The sequence below is a fragment of the Tursiops truncatus genome, chromosome 3 (genome assembly GCF_011762595.2).
Source record: "Tursiops truncatus isolate mTurTru1 chromosome 3, mTurTru1.mat.Y, whole genome shotgun sequence".
In the NCBI taxonomy this organism is placed as follows: Eukaryota; Metazoa; Chordata; class Mammalia; order Artiodactyla; family Delphinidae; genus Tursiops; species Tursiops truncatus.
The window spans coordinates 28,506,543-28,532,964 of record NC_047036.1 but is presented as its reverse complement, the minus strand read 5'-3'; the positions used below and the strand labels follow the sequence as shown (position 1 = coordinate 28,532,964).

At 41.1% G+C, this 26,422-nt stretch overlaps 1 protein-coding gene and 1 pseudogene across 7 annotated transcripts in view; one reads left to right on the top strand and one right to left on the bottom strand.

The window, feature by feature from the left end:
• The window catches only part of DNAJC21 (DnaJ heat shock protein family (Hsp40) member C21), an 89,977-nt gene extending 64,060 nt beyond the window's left edge, over nt 1-25,917 (bottom strand). For 2 of the 7 annotated variants that reach the window (XR_012330647.1, XR_012330646.1), the window contains exons 1-10: nt 25,624-25,912; nt 18,215-18,308; nt 14,126-14,249; nt 13,691-13,813; nt 13,011-13,315; nt 11,632-11,783; nt 9,603-9,690; nt 7,257-7,415; nt 6,806-6,848; nt 2,221-2,393 (exon numbers count right to left, since the gene is read on the bottom strand). Coding sequence is in view for 3 of the 7 variants with exons in the window: in XM_073802051.1 (XP_073658152.1) it covers nt 2,221-2,393; nt 6,806-6,848; nt 7,257-7,415; nt 9,603-9,690; nt 11,632-11,783; nt 13,011-13,315; nt 13,691-13,813; nt 14,126-14,249; nt 18,215-18,308; nt 25,624-25,720 (1,358 nt within the window). In the remaining 4 variants the exon portion in view is untranslated. Of the gene's footprint in view, nt 1-2,220; nt 2,394-6,805; nt 6,849-7,256; nt 7,416-9,602; nt 9,691-11,631; nt 11,784-13,010; nt 13,316-13,690; nt 13,814-14,125; nt 14,250-18,214; nt 18,309-25,623 lie in introns of all 7 variants that reach the window. The other 5 variants (XM_073802051.1, XM_019930166.3, XR_002175361.3 and 2 more) reach the window with 4 other exon arrangements.
• Nucleotides 15,370-15,816, top strand: LOC109549139 (riboflavin kinase pseudogene; annotated as a pseudogene).
• Nucleotides 25,918-26,422: the final 505 nt, after the last annotated feature.

Genomic DNA, 26,422 nt, shown 5'->3' with positions numbered 1-26,422 from the left:
CCCCTGTATTCTATAACCCAGAAATTGCCAGCCAGTATAGTCAGTTTCCTCCTGTTCTGCTTTAACTCCACAACATCCCTCTGGCTTAATCTGTATGAATTTTCATTTTCCTTAGTCCTCTCATACTTTTTCCCTCATTTGTGCTGACCAAATTCTTAGGGTAAAATCTGAGCACAACCGAATTTACAGACCAGAGGGAGTGGGTTATAGCCAATGAGTTACAATGCTGCCAAGCACTTGAGTATTCCATTCTTCGAGCGGAACCCAGGAGTCTGTATTAAGTTAAATGGCCTACACATTCACCCGATGCTGATTAGGAGAACAGCACAGCATTATGCAGTATTCAGCCAGGTTTGAAAGCATCAAGAAAAAGACACCATGACATAAAAGGCAACAGATTAACATTTACTAATTTACAGAATATCATCACAGATAGGCCACAAATATATCCAAGAAAGTTCAGGATAATATTCCCAAAGAACAATCCACCTTATTATGAAAGGCAGCAGCTACATCTCTGAAGCTAATATCTAAGACGTTATCTTTACAAAGTACTCTAGAGAGGATACAATGTGCAGCATATGAATATACTCGACAATACTGCCCTAACTTTGTATGGCGACAGGCAGTTCCTAGACCGGTTGTGGTGATCAGTTAATGTAATGTATATAAATGTCAAATCACTATGTTGTATACCTGACACTAAAATAACACTGTATGTTAACTATATTTCAATAAAACAATAAAAAGGAAAAAAAAAATAAAAATGTGCCCTAGATACACACACGTTTTAGGTAGCTAGTAGCATCCACGCACTGCAGAGCAGCAGCAGAGGGGACACCTGCCGGTGGGGGCGGGCTACCTATCCCAGCCCCGTCACTCCTCAGCAGTGAAGACACCATTTGAATTCTCTGACTCTTTTTCTCACATCATTAAGTGAGAAAGCTGAACTTCACGACTTCACTAGTAGTCGCGAAAGTCTGAGTTTGAGCAATGAGAACCCTTCTTCCTCTCCCAAATGAATCCCACAGTGGAGGTACTGTGGAAAATGAATGAAAATACTTTAGCTCTATGTAACGGAGGTGTTCAGGGGCCTGGAGCCCCACTTCTGGCCCATCCCTCATACACCCAAGCAGCCTCTGAGGGACCTTCACAGGATACTTGGGCCCCGTGGAGCTAGCTGGACTGGGTCCTTCGAGTAGTCAGGCAGATGGGATTAAACGCCGACTTTCCCACTTACCAGCTTTTGTTCTCGGGCAAGTCATTTAACCCAGACTCAGTTTCCTCATGTTTAACATGGGAACACACACCAAGCATCAGAGCAGTGTGTAACTTCCCCTTCCAGCTTTCCACTGTCCAAAGTCTTCCAAGGCAGGCATCCAGGCTACCCGTGTATGGAGTTCCTTGTTCTCCTTTTCCTACAGCTCCAGGCCTACTCTAGGCTTCCATGGCATTTCTCTCCTCATTTATGGCACCTAAATCCCACACCCCTCACTGTTACTCCAGCGTTGAGCATTTTCAACTCAGGCTTCCACCTCACTCTGTCATTTGAACTCTTTTTTCATGGTCCCGTGACAGGAACCTGCGGTTGCCTACTGTTCAGATCTTTCCTCAAGGAATAAGAAATTATTCCGCTCCAGAGGAACAGAGGAGGATGGGAGCGAGAAAGTCAGACAAGGAGAGGAGGGGAAAAGGAATGCCACCTGCCCTGAACGAGACCTTCCCCTGGCCAGCCGCTGTGGCCTGTGCAGCACCAGGACTCCTGGGCCTCTAGAGCACGAGGGCCCCAAGCTGTGCACATATGCCCTGACGACCTGCACGGGGCCTGAAGGCAGGATGCCTGGCCCGAGCATGGAGGTTTGGTCAGTGATACTCAGGCGAATGGGGCACAGTCTTGTCTGTAGTCTTGTTCTCAGGCAAGTGCCAAGGATTACTGACCCTGGGCAAAATAAGAACCTGAGCAGGATAAAGGGAACAAAAACTGGGTCCACGTGACTCCTTTCTGCTTTGGGCCATGTTGCTGCAATGTCTGAGCACACTGTCTAGCATTCTCCCTCCAACACCGTCCTCTGTAAACGTACGTGTGTAGGTGTAAATCACAGATACATCTGACTCACGGCGTCCATCACGGGAAAGGGGGTTTTATTTGATAGATGAAAAGCCATCCTCACCACCAGCATTAAGTAATTAGAAAACAACAAGCAACTCTGACTTACTTACCTTTTAGCTTCACTTTTGGGGTCATCACACCGTTCCACAGTCTCTGTAACACCGACATTTTCTTGGGGACTATCTTCCAATCCTTTGGCACTGCCTTGATTTAGGCTGTTATCTTCTGGATCAACCTTTACTGCTTCTCCAGTTCCATTTTCATTGAAATTATCATCATAATTCTAGGTAAGAAAACATGTGTGCCATTACAAAACAAATAATATCCTACTACTGGCTTTTTATGTTATGTTGCCAAATAGTTACAATAAACAATGGTAATGTGCTGCACACTCTGGTAGGAGGATATCTTCAGGAAATAAAAAGGAGAGGCAGGGGCTTCCCTGGTGGCGCAGTGGTTGAGAGTCCGCCTGCAGATGCAGGGGACGCGGGTTCGTACCCCAGTCCGGGACGATCCCACATGCTGCGGAGCGGCTGGGCCTGTGAGCCATGGCCGCTGAGCCTGCGCGTCCGGAGCCTGTGCTCCGCAATGGGAGAGGCCACAACAGTGAGAGGCCCGTGTACCGCAAGAAAAGAAAAGAAAAAAAAAAAAAAAAAAAAGGAGAGGCAGACAATAACTTAAGAACATGAATGCCCATTACAGAAATATTAAATTAGGGAAAATTGGAAACAATCCAAATATTCAATAAGTGAATGGTTGAATATATGAAGGAAAATTATAGAGCTCTTAAAAATCATGTTTCCAAAGATATTGATTCAATTATGTGAAAAAATAGAACATATTAGCAAAGACGGTAGAGAGAAAATTATATATAACCTCTGATCACAACTCAATTCAACATTAAGTAATATCTATAGACAGAATTAGGGATGATATTTATACTCTTCCATATTTTCCAAATGATCTGCAATGAGCAACTATTTTACAATCAGGAAAAAAAGAAAACAACACCAAACAGGCATGATAAAAGAAAAAACACCTGACTAACACATCTTCACTAAATACAACTGATTTGTTTTTGTCTCAGGTAACATTTTGCCATGTCTGCTTTCTCCCTCTCTTCTTCCCATGTTCCTTCTCTCTGCACCCACCCTCCAACTATGAAAGCAAGCTGCAGGTAGATCTCACGCATCTCCTAAGAACAGAAACACTCTCCTACATAACCACAATTCCCTCTTCACACTCAAGAATTTAACATTGACGTGATCTGTTACACAATCCATATCCACATTCCAGTAATGTCCTTTTTTGTAACCCCTGCATTATAGTAGATATAATCCAGGACCAATGTTGCATTTAGTTGTCAGATCTCTTTAATCACCTTTATTCCAGAACAGTACCCCCCCCCATTTTCTTGGTCTTTCATGATATTGACAATTTGATGGCTGCTTTGTAGCATGTCCCATAGTTTGACTTTAATTACTTCCTCGTGATTAGATTCAGGTTAAACATTTCTAGCAAGAATATCATAAAGATAATTCTGTGTCCTCAATACATTATATCAGGAAGCAAAATGTCAGTTCCCATTTTTCAGTGATTAAAGTTTCATCATTTGATTAAGATGGTATTGCCAGGTTTTTCTACTGTTAAGTACCTTTTTCTTTTTTTAATATGTGCAGAGTGTTACTTTGAGATTGTGTCAATATCCTGTTCCCTAATAACTATTCACCCAATGGATCTGGCATCTACTGATGATTCTTATGTGAACCATTTATTACACTGGTGGATACAGAACAGTGATGTTTTCTGCTTCTATTAGTCCTGCCATTTGCATTTGTGTTAATTCATATTCTTGGAATGAAGCATTCCCATCTGCTTCCTTTCTCCAACTCTCTCTTTTTTTAGGCTCAATATAGATACACGATTTTTTTTTTAATAAAATAAATGTCTAAAAATCTATGACCACTATTCTTTTTGATGACTCAAATTTTCCCATATTCGGCAGGCCCTTAAGCTGACTCCTGGGTACTTCTGACTTATCCCCGTCAATTTTTGAATACCTCTTATATTTCTAGCATAGACAATGCAGGCTCACCTTGTATTTTCCCTGTTTCAGCCCTAGAATCAGCCATTTCTCCAAGGACCAAACCCCGACTCCTTTTACTGGGCAAGGGGATTTAGAGACAAAGATGTGTGAACTACATATGCTCATTGCTACTGGGTATCACTGCTTCTGGGCCCTCAGTGTATACTGCTCATGCATGTATTATTTATTTTTTTATATCACGAGCTCATACTGATACCCCCAATTCCAGTCCAACATTAGTGTTCTTCCTCTCTCTTTCCCTCAATTGATACCTGTATTTCCCTTCTCCCACAAGAGAATATGGTTCCCAACAACATTAGTATATTTGCTCTATCCTACAATACACATAAGATAGTTTCAGAAATACCACACCAATACCACCAAAATGTCCCCTAAGTAAAGCTCAAGATTTCTTCTTTTAGAGTTAATTCTGTCTTTAGAGCATGTCCCAAGGATGGTGTTCAGAGCAGCACATTCTAAACTTTTTTGCGTTAATTCTTCCTTGCTGTCAACAAGGGGGTTTTGTTTGTTTACGTTCAATTTCAGCTTTGGGGGTTTTCGTTTACAATCCTTGCTGGCTTATGCAAATTTTTCTGACAATACAGAAAACTCCCATCTGAAGTTTCATGAGTCTCAGTACCTGCTGCTTCCTGCTCTTTTACCTACCCGTACGTGTCTCCACACTACCCTCCCCTTCAAAAAGAGCTTAGAAAATATCCAGGGAAAGTGCTACATAAAACTTGATCTGAATTGGGGCTGTCTCCCTGATATAATTAGAAACCATAAACAAGAGGTATCATCAAGGAATACATATAGCTTTGGAGGGAAAAAATGGGCTGGTAAACAGAAGCATTTTCCTTGGTAAGAGAATACAAATACATGTGCTTATTGTTGCAATCTTTAGGACCTATCAGGTATAAGTCCCTCTCCATTCCATTTTGTCTTCACTCCAGTGGTTCCGACACACAAGAGAGAAAGTGTTCTAAACAAATGACTACAGAGTCTTTGGGTGGAAGATGATATGAGTCATTTTATAAAAGGAACATATAATTTGCTATGTGGTTTTGTAACTGAGACAAAAAGTTCCAAGTCACAATTTTAATAGTGATTAACTCATGTGTCATGTATCATTTTGGAATATGAAAGACAAAATTATCAAACATATTATAGACATTTGGATAAAATCTAAAGATTTATGAAAAATTATTAGTGTCTTACCTAAGTTTTCTTAAAAACATTTCCAATTTTTAAAAAGAGCTACATTTAACATTTAATACTTAATATAAGCAAATACAATTAGATTATATTAAAATAGCACAGAAATCAATTCCATTCCCTGTAGAACTACCAAATACCCTTAGTAAAATGGGCAAGTTCATTTTGTTTTTATAGATTCAAAAAATCCACAAGACTGTGTTATACATATAACAACACAATACCCTTTTATTTAATAATAATTCTTAAGATAAGAGGTTAGGTTTGGACCCCCCAGTATGAAATATTTAAACTTGAAAAAACTTTTTTTTTCAAGAATCACAATCATTACAAGTTTCTAAGCAAATGCTCTTTTAACCACTTTTTTTAATGAAGTATAGTTAATTTACAATGTTGTATTAGTTTCAGGTGTGCAGTAAAGTGATTCAGTTACACACATATATATTATTTTTCAGATTCTTTTCCATTATACGTTATTACAAGATATTGAATATAGTTCCCCATGCTATACAGTAGGTCCCTGTTGGCTATCTGTTTTATATATAGTACTGTGTACATGTTAATCCCAAACTCCTAATTTGCCTCACCCCCACCACCACTATCCCCTTTGGTAACCATAAGTTTGTTCTCTATGTCTGTGACTCTACTTCTGTTTTGTAAGTAAGTTCATTTGTATCATTTTTTTCGATTCCACAAATAGGTGGTATTTTATGATATTTGTCTTTGTCCGACTTACTTCACTTAATATGATAATCTCTAAGTCCATTCATGTTGCCACAAATGGCATTATTTCACTCCTTTTTTATGGCTGAGTAATATTTCACTGTGTGTATATACACTGCACCTTCTTTATCCACTCATCTGCTGATGGACAATTAGGCTGCTTCCATGTCTTGGCTATTGTAAACAGTGCTTCTATGAACACTGGGGTGTATGTATCTTTTCAAATTAGAGTTTTCTCCAGACACATGCCCAGGAGTGGGTAAGCAAATGTTCCCTTTCCGAAATTTCATGTACATTATTACAATGATCAATCCCAATCCCCAGATTTTCATATATTTCTGAGTTGAACTGTTATATTGATTTAAAAATCTTGTCATCACATGTGTCCAAATATTTTTTTAATATGGTCCCCTCAGCTAATCTGTATTATGGGAATTCCACATGCCAAATTTTTAAACACACAGACAACAATAACTAGGTAAATTGGCCACATATATATGAGGTAAAGCACTGAAAAACCAAAATATTTTCAACTCCTTTTAATCTGTTTTACAATCAACATGAAATTAGGGAGCGACAGTCCCTCTCCTTAATACAGATTATGCTGAATAACCAAGAGCACTCCAACTTTACATCTGATATTAAATGTTAATAAAACTTTTTCAACATACCTGTGCTGGTTTCTGTTTCTTTTTCTTCTGTTTTTTAGAAAGCCTAAGAACAAATATAAATCAAAACGTCAAATACTTGACTAAGTGGAAAGAAAAAATACTGAAATACTAGTGATACAAACAGAAATAAGATATTAAAACATATTTAATATCATAAAGCACTAAAATAAAAATATCCACATTATCATTTTAGAAAAATGTTAACAGTGGTTCAATTGATAGTAGTTAGCATATCAATTACCCAGTTATAAAACCAATTTTAATAGTCATAATATAGTCTATAAAAATTATATCTGACATCATGTCTTTAACCATTTCAATACTATAAAGTTCTCCTAACTAGAAGAAACACAGAAAATATTAGCATAACAGAATAACTTCTTTGAGATAAAACAGCACTTAATGCAATCTCTAGTGTGCTAAGTAGGTGTAGTGACATTTTTAGAAGTACTTTTGTTTTGGTGCATCCTCCATTTCTTCCTCAGAATTGGCATCCAGACTGTTTTCATCAGTTTGAGGTCCTGAAAAATTTGCTTCCTCCTCCTCCAACTGTTGTTTTAACAAGGCAACCATTTCCCGATGCTTCTTTGATTTTTCATGATTCCTCATGCTGAAAGAACAAGCTGGTATGAGTGACTGCAACGGGATTAATTCACAAGAGTAGTTTACCTCCTTTTGCTTTTTTCCAGAGGGGTCTCCCTTCTCACTGCCACTACCCTAAATGTAAACTAAGACACACCTCTACCATTCTGTGTGAAATTCCATAAGCAATGTCTAGTTCAGTGCCCCCATGGGCAACTAAATAACACTTCACAAAACAGAACTGACAACACTTAAGCTATGAGAGTTATATAAACTAAAAAGTAGAAAACTCGTGTCACCACTTTATCTCATCCTGTTCAGATCTGGATTTTTCTAGTTGGGGTTGCCTACTTTTCATTCCCACTAAAATTCTCTCCTTAAGACCGAGGTTCCTTAGAGAAATTGGAACATCTTGTGCCAGAAAGTGAGTGCTCAAAAATATGGCTGGGACATGTCAGAAGGACACAGGAGCCACGTTGAAGGAATTCTCACTAACCACATCTGGGAAATTTGAGCATGAGAAGGGCAACAATGAATTTTAAAGCACTGAAAAGAAATTCATACTGACAACAGACAGGTAAATGTTCTTGTGCACAGCAGAAGGTCAAATGACGACTTATGATGTAGGAGCACTGGCACTGGAAAAGCCTCGTTTTGAAATGATTATAGATAAGACTGGTACAAGCTGAAACCATCAGTGGGTGCTAAATCCAGGAAGGAAATTTTGATGAAGAGAAAGATATTTGCATGGCTTTAAAGTGTCTCCCCGCATATTAAACACGCTGCAAGGGAAAAAATACTAACTATACAGTGGAAAAACAAGACAACACCTTGACTGGATGATCAAAATGATCACCACCAATGAGGGGCAGACAGACTTCTGTCCTTCCAGATAGAAACCCTGAGAGCAACACATGCTTACACAGTACTCCAGCTAGGAATGCACAACCTGAATCTAATCATGAGGAAATGGACACACCCAAATGAGAAATAGTCTGTTTTTAAAAAACATTTTAAAGGTCAGTTCTCTTCCAAAATGTCAATGGCACAGAAACGGGAACTGGTCCAGATTAAATGAGACTAAATAAATAAATGCAATATATGATCCTAGACGAGATCCTGTACTGAAGTTGGGAAAATGCTACATAGGACATTAATACAGGATCAACTGACAAAAGCGAAATATAGGCAGTAAATGGAATAAGAGTACTACATCAACGTTATAAATTTCCTGAAGTTGACGGCTGTGATTATGTAGAAGAATGTCCTTATTCTTAAGAAATATATACTGAAGTGTTCAAAGGTAAAGGAGCACTATGTATGTAACTTACTCTCAGATTATTCAGAAAGAACCTTGTCTGTGTGTGTGGAGAGAGAACGAGCACGTGCAAATGGGGCAAAATGTGAGCAACAGGTGAACCGGGTGCTCTACAGCCTATTCATGCAACTTGTCCGTAAGTTTGACGTCCTTTCCAAATACAAAAACTACTTTTAAAGGCTCCTTCATCGTTGCTTTTGTTCCCTTGCTTGTTTCTGCCCACCTTGCGCCACTCCTCCGGCTACGCTATCGCTCTTCCCTGGGGTTACACAGTGACACCACTCAGAACTCCCGAGCTCCATTTCCATCCTTTGCCTCCTCCTTCTTTACTGCACGTGTTTTGCTTCCTTTCCCCTTGCTAATTCTACTCTCATCTTTTCCCAGATTCTAGCCGGCCCCTCCCCGCCTGCCTTATGATAGTATCCTTTCTAATACTGCTCTCTTCGTGACTGTTCCCCTAAGATAAAGTTCTTCGACTTCAGCAACTATACTACAGGCAGGACACATCTGAAGTTCTCGGGCTGGTGGCAACGGTCCTCACGGGAGCGTGACGGCTGGAAGTGAGTTTGCACCAACTGTGGAGAAAGATGACTGGCCTCAGTTTAGCCCCCTTGCCTGTGTGACTCTGCCTTCCTCACCAAAGCAAGCAACGTTTCTTTCTGGAGATAGCATACACGTTTAAAAAGCAGCTATTACACAGGAACATCACATGAATGAGAATCAGTCCAACAGGCTTACCTGCTGGTACAAATCCTTCTTCCTCCCCTGCTGGGAAGATATCCCCCAAGATGACAGGTGAGGGCTAGTGACCAACTGCTACAAGCATTTTTTTTAGGACTTTCAAAGTGCTACACTTCACCTCAAAAGAGGAGGTGAGTTCAAAGATATTAAACTTACGCCTTTTCCGTCTTGAAAGATTTGTCACATGCTGGGCAGTAAAGGCTATCATAAAGTTCTGCATCCTCAGCCTCGTCACCATCTTTACCTATGAGAGGGAAGCCTACAGTTAAGAGTCCTGTTTGATTAGAACATAAATCTAAAACATGTTAACAAGTAACATCTCTTCAGTAAGTATCTAGAGTTGCACACATATCAGAAACTAAAATTTGTTGCTTCCTCACCAAGAAAAAACAATGTTACCGAGATTTGAGTTGGCCTTTTAAAAGCAGCACTGAATTATACGGGAAGGCTTCCAAACAAATCACTTTACCTTTCAAGTTCTTTTCATAAGCCTACTTAGAAGAAAATTCAAAAAATTCTCAGTCCTAGGTATGGGCTAAGTTCAGAAAATCAAATGTCATTTTCATAGTTCTATAACAAAGCAGTTTTTTCAACAAAGGTGTTTTAGTTTATCTCTTGAGCAAGATTTGGTGTGAACACATGTATAATTGTAATCTACTCTTAATGCTTAAATAAGCTTAGTTTATGACATTCCGTCATTATTAGAAAGACAGGTCATAAAATAGCGTATTACACGTAAAGTTTAACATTATCTTTACAGACTTTTATAAACTTGAAGCTTTATTACAACGGAATAATTATTATCAATATAGACCACAAAATCTAAGCTCAGTTGAAAGTCTTTGCACAATCCCATATTCTATCTTTATAAGAAATAAACAAGTAAACTGATTGCCATTTTGGATTTACTATGGGATCGATAAAGAACCCAAGGTATCTCTTCTATATTCTACATTTTTTTTAATAATAAGTAATGGTAATATGATTCTGAAGGACATTCTCACTGAAATCATAAATGATCAAAATACCTCCAATGTTTCGTATAAGATACTTTCTAATTATGTGTACACTTTCAAATAGTTTGATTATACAAATAGTTAATAAAGAATGCTGGATTTGAAGTCAAAATCTGGATCTAAGAATGCTCTCATATGTTCTCAGACATATGCCAGAGCTTCTCAGTAACAAAGAGATAACTATATGAGCAAAACCTACATATAAGGGACATAGCGTGAGGATCAAGCAAGACCTTATATGTGAAAGCACCTTATAAACTGTAAAACTCTACATAATTATGCCACCTCACATTTACACAGTGCTTCATAACTATCAAGGCACTTTCACACATACTACTTGCAATTCGTTAAGAAAACATTTAATTTCCTGATCACGTGGAATAAATAAAAGTCTGTCATTTTATCATTTGAGCTATTAGTCTGAAAACCAACATTTGTAAGTAAGGTAAAATTAAGTAAACCATGTTTAGATCAGTTACTTTTATTTCTCATGGAACAGCCAGAGACAGTGGAGAAAGTCAGGTATAGCAATCACTATTCTCAACAATGCCCAATCCTCTCCTTGTAAGGTAGTCACATGCCTGTGCTCTAATGATAGAGGAAGAGAAAAGACACATTTCAGGACACGAAGAGAAGCCCCTCTACAAGTCAGAAATGAGACAATTTATATATGCCAGATAGACTCGTGCACAGTATCAGCTCTTCTGGAAAGAGTTACTATTAAAACTTGACCTACTGCTTAACTGCATTTTTTAAAAATAACCAGTTACACCTGACAATATGCCCATTTCTCAATATATTTATGCAGCCAAATGGTTCAAAACATGGTCAGAAAAGAGTTCGTTAATGAAACTACTTCCATAGTCTACCTTCACTTGGCCATGCCAAATTATTTTTCATTTCAATTATCTGCCATATTTAAAAACTGGGAGATGGCACATAAAAATCCAGTTTTCCAGCCTCACTTTAAAAACAAACAAACCAAACAAACATGAAACTGGCAACAATCGGCCGGAACCCAGGTGTTCTCCAGATTTTCATCTGCCCTCCCATTCGTTGTTGTCTCACACCTGAGCCCTTTATGGACATCTGTGAGCATCCTGAGTGCACAACCCCTGAACACAAAAACATTTATTTCCTACAGTTTCTTAGTGAATGGAGGAAGTTACCATCCTGTCCGTCTTGGAGTTCCCGTTCTTCCGCTTCATCTTCACCTGATCCATCTCCAAACTCCTTTTCATACTGCGCCTCCATCTCCCTGAGCTCCTTCTCCAAATCGGCCACCGTCATCCAGCTCTGCTCTTTGTACTGCTCTGCCAGTCTAGACACACACAGCACAGTCTCTGCATTGGTTTTATTTATTTTGGGGGCTTAAAACCCATCCCCTGGAGAGCTTCTTCCTCCCAAATTGTCAGCGCCTACAAACTTAAAACCTGTGCTTGGCTGAAACAGGCAAAGTCACTTAAATCTGTTATCTGTTATGTGGTTGATTTTAATTGCTCCACTAGATAATGGGTTTTGAAACATATAACTCTTCGCAACTTAATAAAAGTCTTCAGGTGAGGACTTCCCTGGTGGCTCAGTGGTTAAGAATCTGCCTGCCAACGCAGCGGACACAGGTTCAAGCCCTGGTCCGGGAAGATCCCACATGCCATGGAGCAACTAAGCCCGTGCGCCACAATTACGGACCCTGCGCTCTAGAGCCCATGAGCCACAACTACTGGAGCCCATGGGCCTAGAGCCCGTGCTCTGCAACAAGAGAAGCCACCGCAATGAGAAGCCCACACACTGCAATGAAGAGTAGCCCCCGCTCGCCGCAACTAGAGAAAGCCCGCGCACAGCGACAAGACCCAACGCAGCCAAAAATAAATAAATAAATAAAATTTATTTAAAAAAAAAAGTCTTCAGGTGGTTTTAAACCGTAAGTGTCATGTAAAGTGCTAATTTTTCAAAAGATGAGGTGGGTAGAACTTTCAAGAAGTGAATAGTTTTTTAAAGAATGCTATAATGCTCTGGACACAACACCTTTACAGTAACTCAAAACAACAAAACTTTAAAGGCACTGAGATGAACTAAATATCTAAGCGTATACGGACAGAGTATTGTGTGGTACTTAAAAGCAGCGCACTGGACTGACTTCTAGGGTCCAGTTCCCACCTCTGCAATTTATTAGCTATGTGATCTTGGGCCTCATTTCTTCAAAAGAAAGGATAAAAACCCGAACTTACTTCACAGAATTGTTGCAAGAAAAGCACTTACAACATGGCCTTGTACAGAATGGAATTCGATTAACGTCAGTTATTATTAAACGTTACAAGAGTCTGAAAAGAATCTCAAGTATAAAGGGCCTCTGAAGGAAAACATCCAACTCAAAAGAAAAATTTTTTCACAGCAGATGAAAAGACATCGTCCAATGCCAGAATGTAAAAGAAAGGGATGTAGGCAGAATGAGGATTAAACCCCCCATGAAAGCACCACGCCAGGTATCCACTGATGCTTGCTGGGACCAGCACCTACTCATAGACAGGGTCCAGCGAGCACCACATACTTGGCCTGCTTTAGCTTCTGCTGCCGCCGCATTGCTTCGGCTTTCCTCGCCTTCTCTGCGTTCTGTTCTTCCACAAGTTTTCGATGAGCCTGCACTCTTCTATCTCTTTTACGGATGAAAGCTACCAGCTGACGGACAAGCTCGTTCTTCTCTTTCCTTGCTTTGTCTCGAATCTTTTTGTTCTCTTTTTCCATGGCTCGTTTCTCCCAGTGGTTTGAAGCCTGTCGTGTATCATATTCTTCTTTCCAAGCAAAGTTCTTCTGAGTGCAGAAACTCTGCCAATAAGCGTAGAAAGGATGGACTACCTAGTGACAAAGAAAACAGGTAAAATGCTAGATTTTTATTTGGATTTCTTTTTCAGTAAGGCAGCAAATATTGCTGATGCAAAACATCTAACCTCTTTTCTTCGTATATACAACTTTACTATTAATCAACAGAGAAGACAGTCCTTTGAAGGCTTTACAAAATAACTCTTCAGAATGAATTTGATGAGGAAATTAATGGAATGGGACCAAGATCACTAAATAGTGAAAAGACGGGAGGCGATCAGGAAAAGAAAGAGAGGAAGAGAGTCACAGTAAAAGACTGAGAACTAGAACCCTTCTTCTTAAAATAAAAAAATAGGGAAAAGATACACTGACAAATGCTAATTACAAAATGGCAATGAATTTTTCTTCTACCGTATCATAGTCACTCTGGGAGTCTCCAAAAGTTGGGAAATCCTCAACATCCTCTTCTAAAGAAGATTCTAGTTCTTCCTTGGCAATCATTTCAAAAACATTACGATACACTGTATAAAAGCCCTAAAAAACAGTAACAGAAACACAAATTCTTAACACTCTTGTAGTTTAATTATAGAGTAAGATTTTAAAATGCAACATGAAAAACTTTAATGTTACAGAATTACAGTCCCAAGCTCGGTCACTGAAAGTACATTTAGTTTTCAACTGAAGGTCTTTATATGCTGACAGTTTAAATATGAAAGCTCTGTTTTTCAGTTTCCAAAATGAACATTCCTTCACCTTCTATTGTAGAATAATTTTAGGAATTCTCTTTGCATTTGAGAGTCTTACTTAAGTACTTGATAAGAAATTATCAGTGAGTTCATTTCTTACCTTTTCATCATCTCCATAACCAGAGTAACAGGTCACAGTGAAATAGTGAAGCAAATCTAAGCTGTCATCTTGATACTCTCCAGCAAGCCCACCTTTAAGCAGAGCCTCTCTATGATTATCATACCTAAACCAAAAAAATTAGCGACATCAGTGAAGGCTGAATAAATAAGAATTCAAAAGGATTCCTTACTCTGAAACAGTCAAAATATAATTATTGTACATTTTAACATGGTCAACCCACAACCAAAAAATCTGAAGAAAAATATCAACAGGCAAAGACTTAATAATCTTTCACAGAAGTGCTGATTAAAACTATGACTGCAACTCCCAGTACGTTACAGGCAGTATACGGTACTAGCCAATACGAAGAGGGGAATTTAATGAGCCAGGGAATGTCCGTGACTCTCCCAGAAACGTAGCTGCACTTTCACACGAAAGAGACCTTACTAAATAAGACAGTAGTGGACATCATCTGGTCCACAGGCTAACTACACATTTGGGATCTGGGAATTTACCAACATGGACCAGAATAAAACTCTTCTAATGTTTATGTAAACAATCTAGGAGCTTCACACACATACAACTGCCCCTCACTCTGTAAAGCTGGTTATTACCCTCATTTGATATAACAGGAAACTGAAGCTCAGCAATATTACATAACATTGTCCACAGTCATAAAGCCAATGAGCAGCAGAGCTAGAATTCAAAACCACGTGTCCTGCACCAGAGGCCCATGCTCCTCGCCACCGTGCAGTACTGCCTCCAGATGACAGGAGAGTTAATAGGCAGGGCCTTCAAACAAAAAGACAAGGGGATCCTCGGGACAAGAAAACAGCCTAAGATCTAGAGAAGAGCTAGAGTAAAAGGAAGGCAGGAAAGAATTTCAAAGTTTCCAAAGGAAGGCAAAAGCATTTCTTAAGGCCAGATTTCCAAATTCCTCAGGAGGAGAAAAATTTAGGATTCTCTGATTTTTATATAAAAGATAATTTAATAAGAATTTTCCTCCAGACGCAGCCTCTGAGTCGCCCGGCACCTTCTGTTTGGTCAGCGGCGTAAGGGTCTCGCCGAGGCGTGTCGTCCGCGCCGCTCGGCCCGTTGTACGCCCGTGCGCTCGCCCGCCCACCCGGCCCGCGGAGCTCCTGCCCGTGTCCCCCGGCTGGTCCGGGGGTCCGGGAACCGCCTCGATGGCGGCTCTGCCTGACGCGCGAACTGGACCGCAGCCCGCAACCCGAACGGACGGCGTCATGAGGCACCTGCCGTACTTCTGCCGCGGCCAGGTGGTGCGGTTCGGTCGCGGCCCCAAGCACCTGGGCATTCCTACAGCTAACTTTCCTGAACAAGTAGTAGATAATCTTCCGGCTGATGCATCCACTGGCGTATATCATGGTTGGGCCAGTGATGGAAGTGTAGACGTCCATAAGATGGTGGTGAGCATAGGATGGAACCCATACTACAAGAATACAAAAAAGTCCATGGAAGCTCATATCATGCATACTTTCAAAGAGGAATTCTATGGGGAAATTCTTGCTACCTCAGATCAGAAAAGAACTGATTCTTTAGAGTCACTTATTTCAGCAATTCAAGGTGATACTGAGGAAGCTAAGAAACGACTAGATTTACCGGAACATTTGAAACTCAAAGAAGACAATTTCTTCCAGGTTCCTAAAAGCAAAACAATGAATGGCCACTGATGGAAAAGCATCTTATTTATTCATTCACTGTTTTCTAATATTTTACTGCTCATAACTCTACAGTCTCATCTTGGTTATATTTTAAAAATCAAACATTTTCCTACAGCTGTGAATTAAACAGTCCAATGTAGTTACCATATTATGTTCCAGCTGTTCAACTAAACCCACCATGTTACAGGACTAAAAAGGTTCATTTTAAAAATCAAGATGCTTTTTTATGTAATATGTTGATTAAAATGTACCACTAGAAAGGCCTTAAGTGTTTTACAATGGGAATGAAATATATATAAATATGGGTAACAGGCAAGTCACTAGCTTGAGATGAGAACTGCAACTCTCACGGTAAAGTTCTAGCATGCATGTGCCCGTACAGCATGCTCTGCTAGTCAGAAGGCTTATAGAAGTAACTATATTAAGCAGAGGCTAGACCGTTTACTACAAACTTAAGGGAAAAAATCCAGACTTTGTATTTTTGATATTTTGCACATTTATTTATTATTATAGACATGAAGACTTGAGAAATTTCATTTTAGTCAGTCATTTCCTTTAAGGGCTCAAATCACTGTACTGTGTTCCATTTTTGTTACAGCTGCCTCAGTTCTAATTGGTCTAGACTCTCTCCCTATTATTTTTTTGTTTTTCTTTTAAAACAGTAAAATGAGTGTTTTTGGAATCTCTAGTTCTCATTTTTGTCTTGTAAAACACTTCTCTCTTTCTAAGGGTAGATATTCTTCAACATTTTTCTTCACCTTCGTTTCCTGTAAACAATTGTCAGTGTCAGTTCTTCCATTTAGAATATCCAACTCTACATTTACAAAATGTAGAGTTTCATCTGCGTCTGTATCTGCCATCCCATCCCTTCACTATATGAACAGTGATTAAGCGCATATCTCTTGCATTTTAGAAAAAACGCCCAAAAGTTCATCTGTAGGTTTCCTCAAAGTTTAAACGAACACCTAGCATTTCATTTATCTATATCAGTTTCTTAAACAACACAAAATACTTGTTTCCCCCCCAGGGAAACTATTTAAGAGCCAACTAAACTATGAACTACAAAGTTATTTGTTTTTAATGTGATTATATGCTCCTGAGCAAATGCAAACTGTTGTAGTTGTGTGTACACAATGTAATTTAAGGCTAAAGAGTGTTATCTAGAATTTTAAAGATAACTCATTATAAAACCATTTTTCCCTAATGTGCATAAATGAGAGAACTGATTTTAACAAAACTGTTTATATAATATTTAGAAGAACATCTAAAGCTAATGTTGGAGAAGGGGGAAGCAGGAATAAATTCAGTTGGATTGTTTGAGTTTTTGGTGTATGAATTTATGGTAAACAATGTAGTATGTGTCTTTTTCATTTCTTCTTTATAGAAATACTTCAAAAATGTAATTTAATGTTAGAAATCCTATACTTGAAAGAAGCCTCAATTATCAGTGGTTCTATGAAACAAAGTTAAAAACAAACATGGAAAGTGTAAAAAAGATTTGTGTTTGTGTGAGTAGCTTGTGACAGATTGTGTCCTCATTAAGTGTGAAAATTCTTTGATATTGTCACCTTACATTTTGTTAAATAACTATTGCTTTTGAAAAGCCTATAGTGTGTGGTTTAGGAGTTAGTTAATAGTGTCTACATTTTTTTAAGTTTTATATTTATATATTATAAGAAATTGCAGTAGGGCCATTTTCGATTAGTTGGTGTTTTCAGGCCTTGAAATAAAATCTTGACCAAGTGAAAAAAAAAAAGAATTTTCTTTACAGCCTTTCTCTCTTGACAGCCGGCCGTGCTTGTACGCTATCACACAGAAGACTTGCACGGGTGAACTGAACACCCACCTGCTCTGCGGGATCTTGCAGTTATGTCAGGACTTTGTAGCAAAAAGTTCACTGAGAATCTGGAAACCCAGAACTTCAAACGGAGAAATTTTTGTTTGGAAATGGCATTAAATGATTGGGTCATCATGAGTTAAAGAATCTGTCATAGATGTAGAAGCTTAACTCAATTTCTTATATAAAGTAGTTCTTGGGAAAATATTACAATTCTTGATGAAAACACTATATCTGTTTTTTAAGGAAAAGTCAACATTCTTCCTTTTCTGACATCAGTAAATTTGTCAGACATCAAAAAGACCTTATTCAAAGAGAAGGCACTTCATAAGTATCAAAATTATAACTATCTACGATTGCCAAGCTTTGTGTTTCATCATCCATAATATCAGAGTTGGAGTAATCATCTCTAAGGTTCCTTCCTATCAACACACTGCATTTTATATAATGAACAGGTGACTGGTGCTTTAGAACACACCCCAAACCATTTAATATATTAAATTTTTTAAAAACCCTCTGTTGACCATTCTTCCCAACAAGATACACAAGGAGGGAGAGCGTGATGCTCACCATGCTCTTTCCTGAGGGTCGCTTAGCACATCATACGCTGCTTGGATTAGTTTAAATTGTTCAGCTGCTTCTGCGGCATTATCCAGATTTTTATCTGTTAAAATAAAGGCACAGAAATTCAGTCATCAAAAAAGTAAAGGACAGACTCTAAAAGGGACCTCTTCCATCAGAAATGCCATACATAGATGAGTGTACAAAAATGAAGAAAAACAACTATGGAAAACCAGAAAATGGATGACAGCTGATAATCAGGATCTGTTATAAGTGGGAACTTGAGTAGAAATTTCATGCTTTTCTCTAACTCTCAGTGCGTCACTGAGCACTCAACCTGGATATCCACAAACAGAAAATGCTGAGTAGTACACATTTTATTTTTAGAAGGAATAAAATACATAAATCAATCATTTATAGAAAGGCTGTTACTATTCAGTGCTAGATTATGTTTAATCCACCTTTACCACCATCCTTAAGGTTTTCTTTCTTACCAGCATATACCAAAATAAATCTCATAAACTTTACAAAGGATGTGCTAACTAATTACTTTTCCCGTAATTAGTTGTGCTTCCTTAACTGCGGAATTCAGAAAGCATCTTTGCCTCAGGGTGGTAGCCAGCTTCCAAGATGGCCCCCAAGGACCCCCACCTCCTGGCACCCATGCCCTGTGTGGTCCCCTCCCATGTCACCGGGGTTGGTCTCTGTGACCAAAAGCAGGTGGCAGGAGTGGTGACGGTACAGGATATTACTTCCAAGATTAGATCATGAAAGACTGCAGTTTGCATCTTGGGCGCTCACTCTCTCTTGGATCGCTGGGAGTAGCCAGCTGCCACAGACACTCCAGTGGTCCATGAGAAGCCCACGTGGTGAAGAATGGAGGCCTCCGGCCCACAGCCAACAAGGAACTGAGGCCCGCCATTACTGTGGGGGTGAGCTTGAAAGTGGGTTTTCCCAGACAATGGTGATTCAACCTGGTGAGAAAGCTTGAGCCAAACCACCCAGCTACACCATTCTGATTCTGATCCCCAGAAACCGTGTGAGTCCGTATTATGAAAATATTTGCTAAAAAAAAAGAAAGTATTTGCTGTTTGCTGTTTTAAGCCCTAAGTTTTCAGTAATTTGTTACACAGCAGTAGATAACTAATACACTCAGAAAGTAAAATATTTTGAACCTACCGTGGAGTACATCAATGTTCTTTAAGCTACAACTCAATATCTGCCTCTAAGAAAAAAATATGACAGAAGTAGTCTTAAAACAAGGCCCTCAAGGGTATCCTACCTCCTCTTTTCAGATACCATTACACAATCCCAAGTCCTTCAAGCGGCCTTCTGCTCAACAACTGACACAGACAACACTTTCTCAAGTGCAGCAATTTGCCATAGCTCTTTTTACTAAGATGCTTTAACACAAAAAGCTTTAGATATAGAATCATGCTCCCCTGGAATTAAAAAAAAAGTAATAAACAGAAACAAAAAAAACTGCATCACAGGAGCCTAGCTGTATAAGTAATACAACGCTGGTCTAACTCCCCTTCCACAGAGCAGCCCATGGGTCATCTCCTAGCCTACCTCTTCTCTGGACTAAATCTCCCATTTCTTATGCACACTATAATACCCTCTACTTCAAATGCTGTCAAAGACAGTGATCATCAAGGAGCCATTCATTAATTCCTTAACATTCTACTTCTAGTCACTATAGCTAATTATATTAGCTTTTAGCAACAATATCACAGTAAGTCATATTGGATTTATAAGTGACAAAGTTTCAAGTATTTTTCATATTAATTACTGACAAGAGGGACTTCCTTGGTGGCGCAGTGGTTAAGACTCCATGCTCCCAATACAGGAAGCTGGGGTTTGATCCCCGGTCAGGATCTAGATCCCACATGCATGCCGCAACTAAGAGTTTCCTGCCACAACTAAGACCCGATGCAACTAAATAAATAAATAAATATTTTTAAAAAAAATTCCTGACAAGCCAATATACCTGTATAACAAATATTTTTTTAACTCAAACATAGTACTCAATCCATTCTGTGGTAGATACTAAAGGTTAGATCATCCAACACCTCCCCCTCCTTTATCTCTTGCAGCCTTTACTGTGGAGGCTGGATAAGCTAAAAAATAAGCAAGTATTTTAGCTTATCCAGCCTCGCTTGCTGCTAGGAAGGGTCGTGACATAGTTCTGACCAATGAGATGAAAGCAGAAGTCTGTTAGTGTATTTTCTTTCCTTCCTCTTTTTGTCTTGTACATGGGCATGAGAGCTGGAGCTTCAGCAGCCATCTTGAGACCATGAAGAAAAAGTCAAGAGATTCACTGTGATATTACTTAGCCACTGAAACAATGCCAGCAGGCACCTACCTCCAAAACTCCTTGTGGTGAGAAAAATAAATTCTTAACTTACTAAGCCACTGTGGCTAGGCTTTCCATTACTTCCAATGCATACTATCAAATTCCATCTTGTTGTGGCCTTGCTGCAATTGGATTCTAAACACAGGACACCCAGTATCCTGTTTTGATAATTTTAGATTTAATTATTTTGGATTTTTATTACTACTCTGTGGCAAATACTACTAGTTGCCTACTCGATATCCATTCTCCTCTTCCTCCTAACAAAACCTGATTTTGATCACAGGGGTAATACACACACTTTAAAAATTCACCTCCCCAGACTTTCTTGAAGTTGGGGTTGCCAGGTGACCCAGTTTTAGCCAATCAGATACAAACACAAATCTACTAAGTGAAGCTCCTAGGAGAAGATTGTTTCTCCTGATCAAAGGGATGGGCCTGGGTGGCACTCACCTTATGCCCTTAACTCATCCCCTGTGTCCTGCCCAAAGCCCGGGTATACTGCCTGCAGGCAGATTATGAGGACTGAGGCAGAGACTGCTAGTTCATCCCCTTCTTCCAGTAACAACTGACTCCTGATTTTATGGGGGCACCTGATCCCCCAAATAAAGACTCCATTTCCAGTCTCCCTTGAAGCTTGGCATGACCATGTGACTAAGCTCCGGTCAATAAAATCTATAAAAGTATTCTATGGTGGCTTTAAGACTTCCTTGAAAGGCAACCAGCACACACTCTGTCCCTGCTTTAATCCTTCCTCCTCCACACTGCTGCCTGGGATCCCCTGCTGCCGTTTCAGATGGTGAGTGAGGCCTGATCTGACAGCTGCTGAGCAGAGTCCAAGGACCTCGTGGAGGAGACCTGCTACACTGGGGCTCACCTGCCTCTCTCTGCACCTCCACATGAGTAATGAACTTCTTTGAGGCTTAACTGCTTACACTTGATGAAAGGACTCAAGTCTTATGGTCAGGATGATGGACCAGGTCTTCGATGGCTTCATCAAGCAGCTGGAGCTACCAAGATGGGCCACCTCTGGATTTCTTGCTACATGAAGAAAATAAAATGACTATTTGTTTTGACCACAATTGCCAGTTTCCTGTCACGTGCAGCTGAACACAATCCTGATATGCCTCCAGGGTGACAGTCCAGCTCATGACTTCTGTGTCTTCGTCAAATCATTAATAACATTTTGGTCAGATAAACAAAAAAAGCATAGTTCAAATAGCTAGCTAGTGAGAAGCAGCCGCATAGCACAGGGAGATCAGCTCGGTGCTTTGTGACCACCTAGAGGGGTGGGATGGGGAGGGTGGGAAGGAGGGAGACGCAAGAGGGAAGAGATATGGGAACATATGTATACATATAGCTGATTCACTTTGTTATACGGCAGAAACTAACACACCATTGTAGAGCAATTATACTACAATAAAGATGTTAAATTAAAAAAAAATTAAAGCAGAAAGGCAGAAAAAGCCAGCAACTGAATCTCCTGACATGAGACAAAAAAGGCGGCTGTTTGGGGTGGTACGTGGTGGCTGTCTTCACCTTTTCATCTGTACTTCGTTGTCCTGTTTCTTCCCACTCCCTTCCTTCCTCCCTCAAAGAAGTCTGGTAAGAGCTAAAGCTTTTACACATAAAAACCCACCAGTGTACCATCTGAAAGTAAGATCTAATCACTTGCTGGAGCTTCTTTTTTAACTAGTTTTTTCAATCTGTCATATGGCTTTTTATTTCACTTAAATATACTTGTAACTGGTTGACCAGGAGGTTGAACATGACTGCAGTTGAGTTAACAAGCAATCATAAAAAATGGAAAGCCCACCTTAATTATTAGCCAAATGCAAAAGCCACAGGTATTGCAAATCCAGTCATTAAAGTTTAAAAGGCATTCTCATACTATCCTGTGCTTTTCTCTTGATCCATTCACACCGTCTTCCACTTTGTCCCGAATGTTTTCACACTACCTTCTAGAACATTTCATGGACTGTGCCTTTTAAGTCCTGCCTTGACTGAAGCCAGGTTCCCTGAGAACACCACTTCCCTACAGGCCTCTCGGGCTCCAGCACAGCTGTCACACAGCAGGTTCGGTGGTAAAGCTGACATCCTCCTGGTCACTGATTCTCTATTCACCCCTGAGGACAAACCAGCATTCCATCGAGATTCAGGCCATTTGGCCATCTCTCCGTCTTCCCCTCCTTCTCACTGTCCACTCGCCTCCCAACTACTCCCCCTACTCACTGAGGATTTTAGCATGTGACTCAGGCTCCACCCCCAGGTCCTATCCTCATCCTAGTCATGTCAGTGTCCTGGACCTACTGGTCTCCCTACCTCCAGCCTTGCCCTCTCCAATCCATTCTCCCCACTACAGCCCGAGAGATACAAGAAAAATAAAAACCTATCATTTCTCCTGCTTCCAACCCTTCAATGGCTTCCCAACACCCTTAGGTTAAAACCCAATCTGCCTAATGCAGGTTACCACAACCTTCAAGACCGGGCCCCTGCTCACCTGGGCAGGCTCACCTCTTTCCCTTCCTAGACTCTGCCGTGGTCTCTCTTGCCTTCCACCTCCTGTATTCCCTGTGTTCCCGCTTTAGGTCTCGACCTAGATGTCACTTCTTCAGGGATGCACATCTATCCCACCCACTAGAAAACCCAGTCCAGATTGGTACATGTGCTCATAAGCACCTTGTATTTGCCCTCATACTGCCCTTATCTCACCGGATGAAAAGTGACTGCTTTCCTCTGTGTTTCCCAGAAGACAGCAGGGCCAGCAGGGCAGGGACCACCCCTGTCTCGTTCCACAGTAAGGTGTTCAGGGAACAGTCGTCAGATGAATTACTGAGAGCCTGGCTTTCACAAGGAGTAACCTCACTACGCAGTGCTATTGACCCTACTGGAAATCATTCTCAGTTCCTCAATAACAGAAATAAAGGTAATCTCTTTCTTTTTTAACAATGAAAATGGGCAGCCTTTCTATATGAGGTACGTATTAGCCTTTGAAGCACAGCCCATATGTCCTCTAACATCTAACACAGTACCTTACACACAGAATGAAATTAAACATTTGCTGAGTGTCAAGACTTAACAAATTAATGAGCCAGCAAAGCAAAGCATATCAAAATCATGCATCTCCTGGGACAGTATTTACCCCTTATATGTATAGGCATTTTCAAACCAAGATATTTAGGATGTTACGAATTCTGATGACATTCAAAGAAGCTATTCACATTTAGTTACTAACACATTTGGTTTCAAAATAGTTAACTGATATTTTAGTAACATTTGCCTTCTTCTTTGCACTGATTTCCAACTAGTCACCAAATCTGGTAATTTTTCTTTTGCAACTTCTCTTCATCCCAGGCCTTACCCTTCCCACTGACCCCAAGCCTAGTTTTGGCCCATCGGTGCCCAAGGCGGACTCTACCTGACTTCTGTCTCTACCCCTCCTCATACTACTAAGCTGCCTTCATAGCACCTTCCCAAGACATCTTAATAAAACCAGCCTCAACTCTCCACTATTGGATAAACAAATTTCACAGTCCTTCGCCTAACATTCAAAGCCCCTTACAATCTAATCTCAAACTACTACTCAAAAACGTTTTAATACTGTCATCAAAATTATATATGCACTTGGTGACAAGCAGTAATCCTCTTTCCCACCCTTTCCCACCCAGAGTCAACAAATTCTTAACTCGATTTCTAACGGTAACCCCTATTACTCTTACACTAATTTTGGACCTATTAATTTTGGATATAGCTAATGACTTCTTAATGAACATTTAGCTCATTTACCTCTTCCCTTCCAATATACATCAGAGTTTTTTTAGTTCCTCTGTTGGTCATCATTACAACTTTAAGCAACAAACCCATACCTTTATTTCCCGTTCCATCAACTATAACCATTACCTTCTGACTTTGGGTCCCGAGCCCTTCCTTCAGCTCTTCTCTCAACCCATATTTTCAGACTTCCGATAAACACTGCCTTCGGTCGAACTGTCCCCTAGGCCATCTTTGGGACACTCAGTGCTCTTTCCCATACTGTTATATTCACTTCTCTCAATCCCATTCCTCCAGCATCCAGCTAATGGCTAGACTCCTCTGCCAAGGGGGAGCCTCACTGCCTTTCAGTACATAGTGGACCCTGAATTCCTGGGGCAGTTATTAGTTGTTCTATCAACACAACTACCAATTATATATGCTATGCTATTTTATTTGCATTTGTATTTAACTTTTCGTGTGTGTAAGGCATGTTTTCCAAACAAGACTCTGAGGTTTCCATCTTAGCATTTCAGAGACTCTAGAAACATGCGAAAGCCTCTTATAAACCTCAAAAAGCTGAGATTCAAATTCTTAGTTCCCCAGTCTAGAAGATCAAATTACTTCACGACAGTCACAAAGGCCTGGACTACAACCAAATAAAACATCCAAAGGAAGCACACTTCTAAGTAAACACATGAACTTCACTAGGGAAGACACTCAAAATCCGAAGTGAAGTACAGGGTCTTTTCTCCGAAAGAGAAAAAAAAAGGCATAGCCATTTAAAAGACATTTCACTAGCTCCTTTGTCTTAATTACACTTAAGTAGCTGGGATTCCTTGATGAAGCTAAGGGCCGCCGAGGAGAAGCCCGGGGAAGCCGAGCTGCAGGGGAGTCCAGCAAGGGACTAGCCTGAGGCAGGACTGGGTTAAGAGCTCGCGACTCCTCCCCGCTCGGGGCCGTCTGCGAAGGAGTGGGAGGGGCAGGGAAGTCTCTAGGACATTTATCTTTCCCCAGCCGTTAACCACGCGGGAACCGGGGGGAGGGGCGTCTAGGAAGGGACGAGGTGCTCGGGGCTCGAGTGAAGCCTGGGGGGTGGGGGGCTGCGTCCACCGAGGAGCCGAGGACGCTCATCGCCAGAACTGCGCAGGGGCCACCTGACCGGGCGCCGGCCCGATTTCCAGGGCGAGGGGAGTTACCGAGCGGGCAGCTCCGGGCACAACCAGGTCCCTGGAGTTACCCTAGGGCGAGGGTTGAGAAAGGTCGCGAGGGCCAAGGCTTCTGCGAGGGGCCACGGCGGTTGCGGAGTAGTTACCCGGGTGCCATTTCAGGGCCAGCTTCCGATAGGCCTTCTTGAGCTCCTCCTCGCTGGCGTCGCGCCGCACCCCCAGCGCCTCGTAGTGACACTCCATCGTCCGGCCGGGCGGGGGGCTCAGGCCGGGGCCCGGGGCGGGGCCGGTGCCCGGGCCCGGGCCGAAGTGGTGGTGGTGGCGCTGGTGGTTCTCTCCTGTGGCAGGAGCCCGGCGCCCGCACCGGGCCAGCCAGCGAGCGCGGCGGCAGCGACGGCAGCACGGGGCGACGACGGCGCACGGCGGCGAAAGGCGGCGCCGGTTGCGGCACGCGGGAGCGCGGAGGGGGCGTTACCGGAGGCCGCGGCTCCGCATGGGCTGGGGGAGGACCCTGTTCCGGAAATAGCCGCGCAGGAGGGAGGCGGAGCCGCGGAGGGACGGAGGTGGGGCCTTAGGAGAACGGAGGCGGGGCCACGGGAGGCTGGGCCCCGGTGGGTGTTATTGTGAGGGACACAGAGGGCAGTCAGAGTGACACCAACTTGACAGCCGACCTGAGAGCTAAGATAGGAGTCTCATGGGATGATATTCTGGAAAACATCTTGTGGTTCTTTAACGTGAGCCCCAATTTTACAGATGAGGACGACACTCAGGTAAGTGGTTTGCTCAAGCCTCCCCAATCAGTGGCAGGATTCGGTTGGATCGAATCCAGGTTTTTTTAACTCTTCAGATATCTTCGGTTACCACTTAATGAGATCTCTAATATTGCTTGTCCTGACCAATGTGCATGAGAAATAAGAGTAGATGACTTAAACTGAAACAATTTAA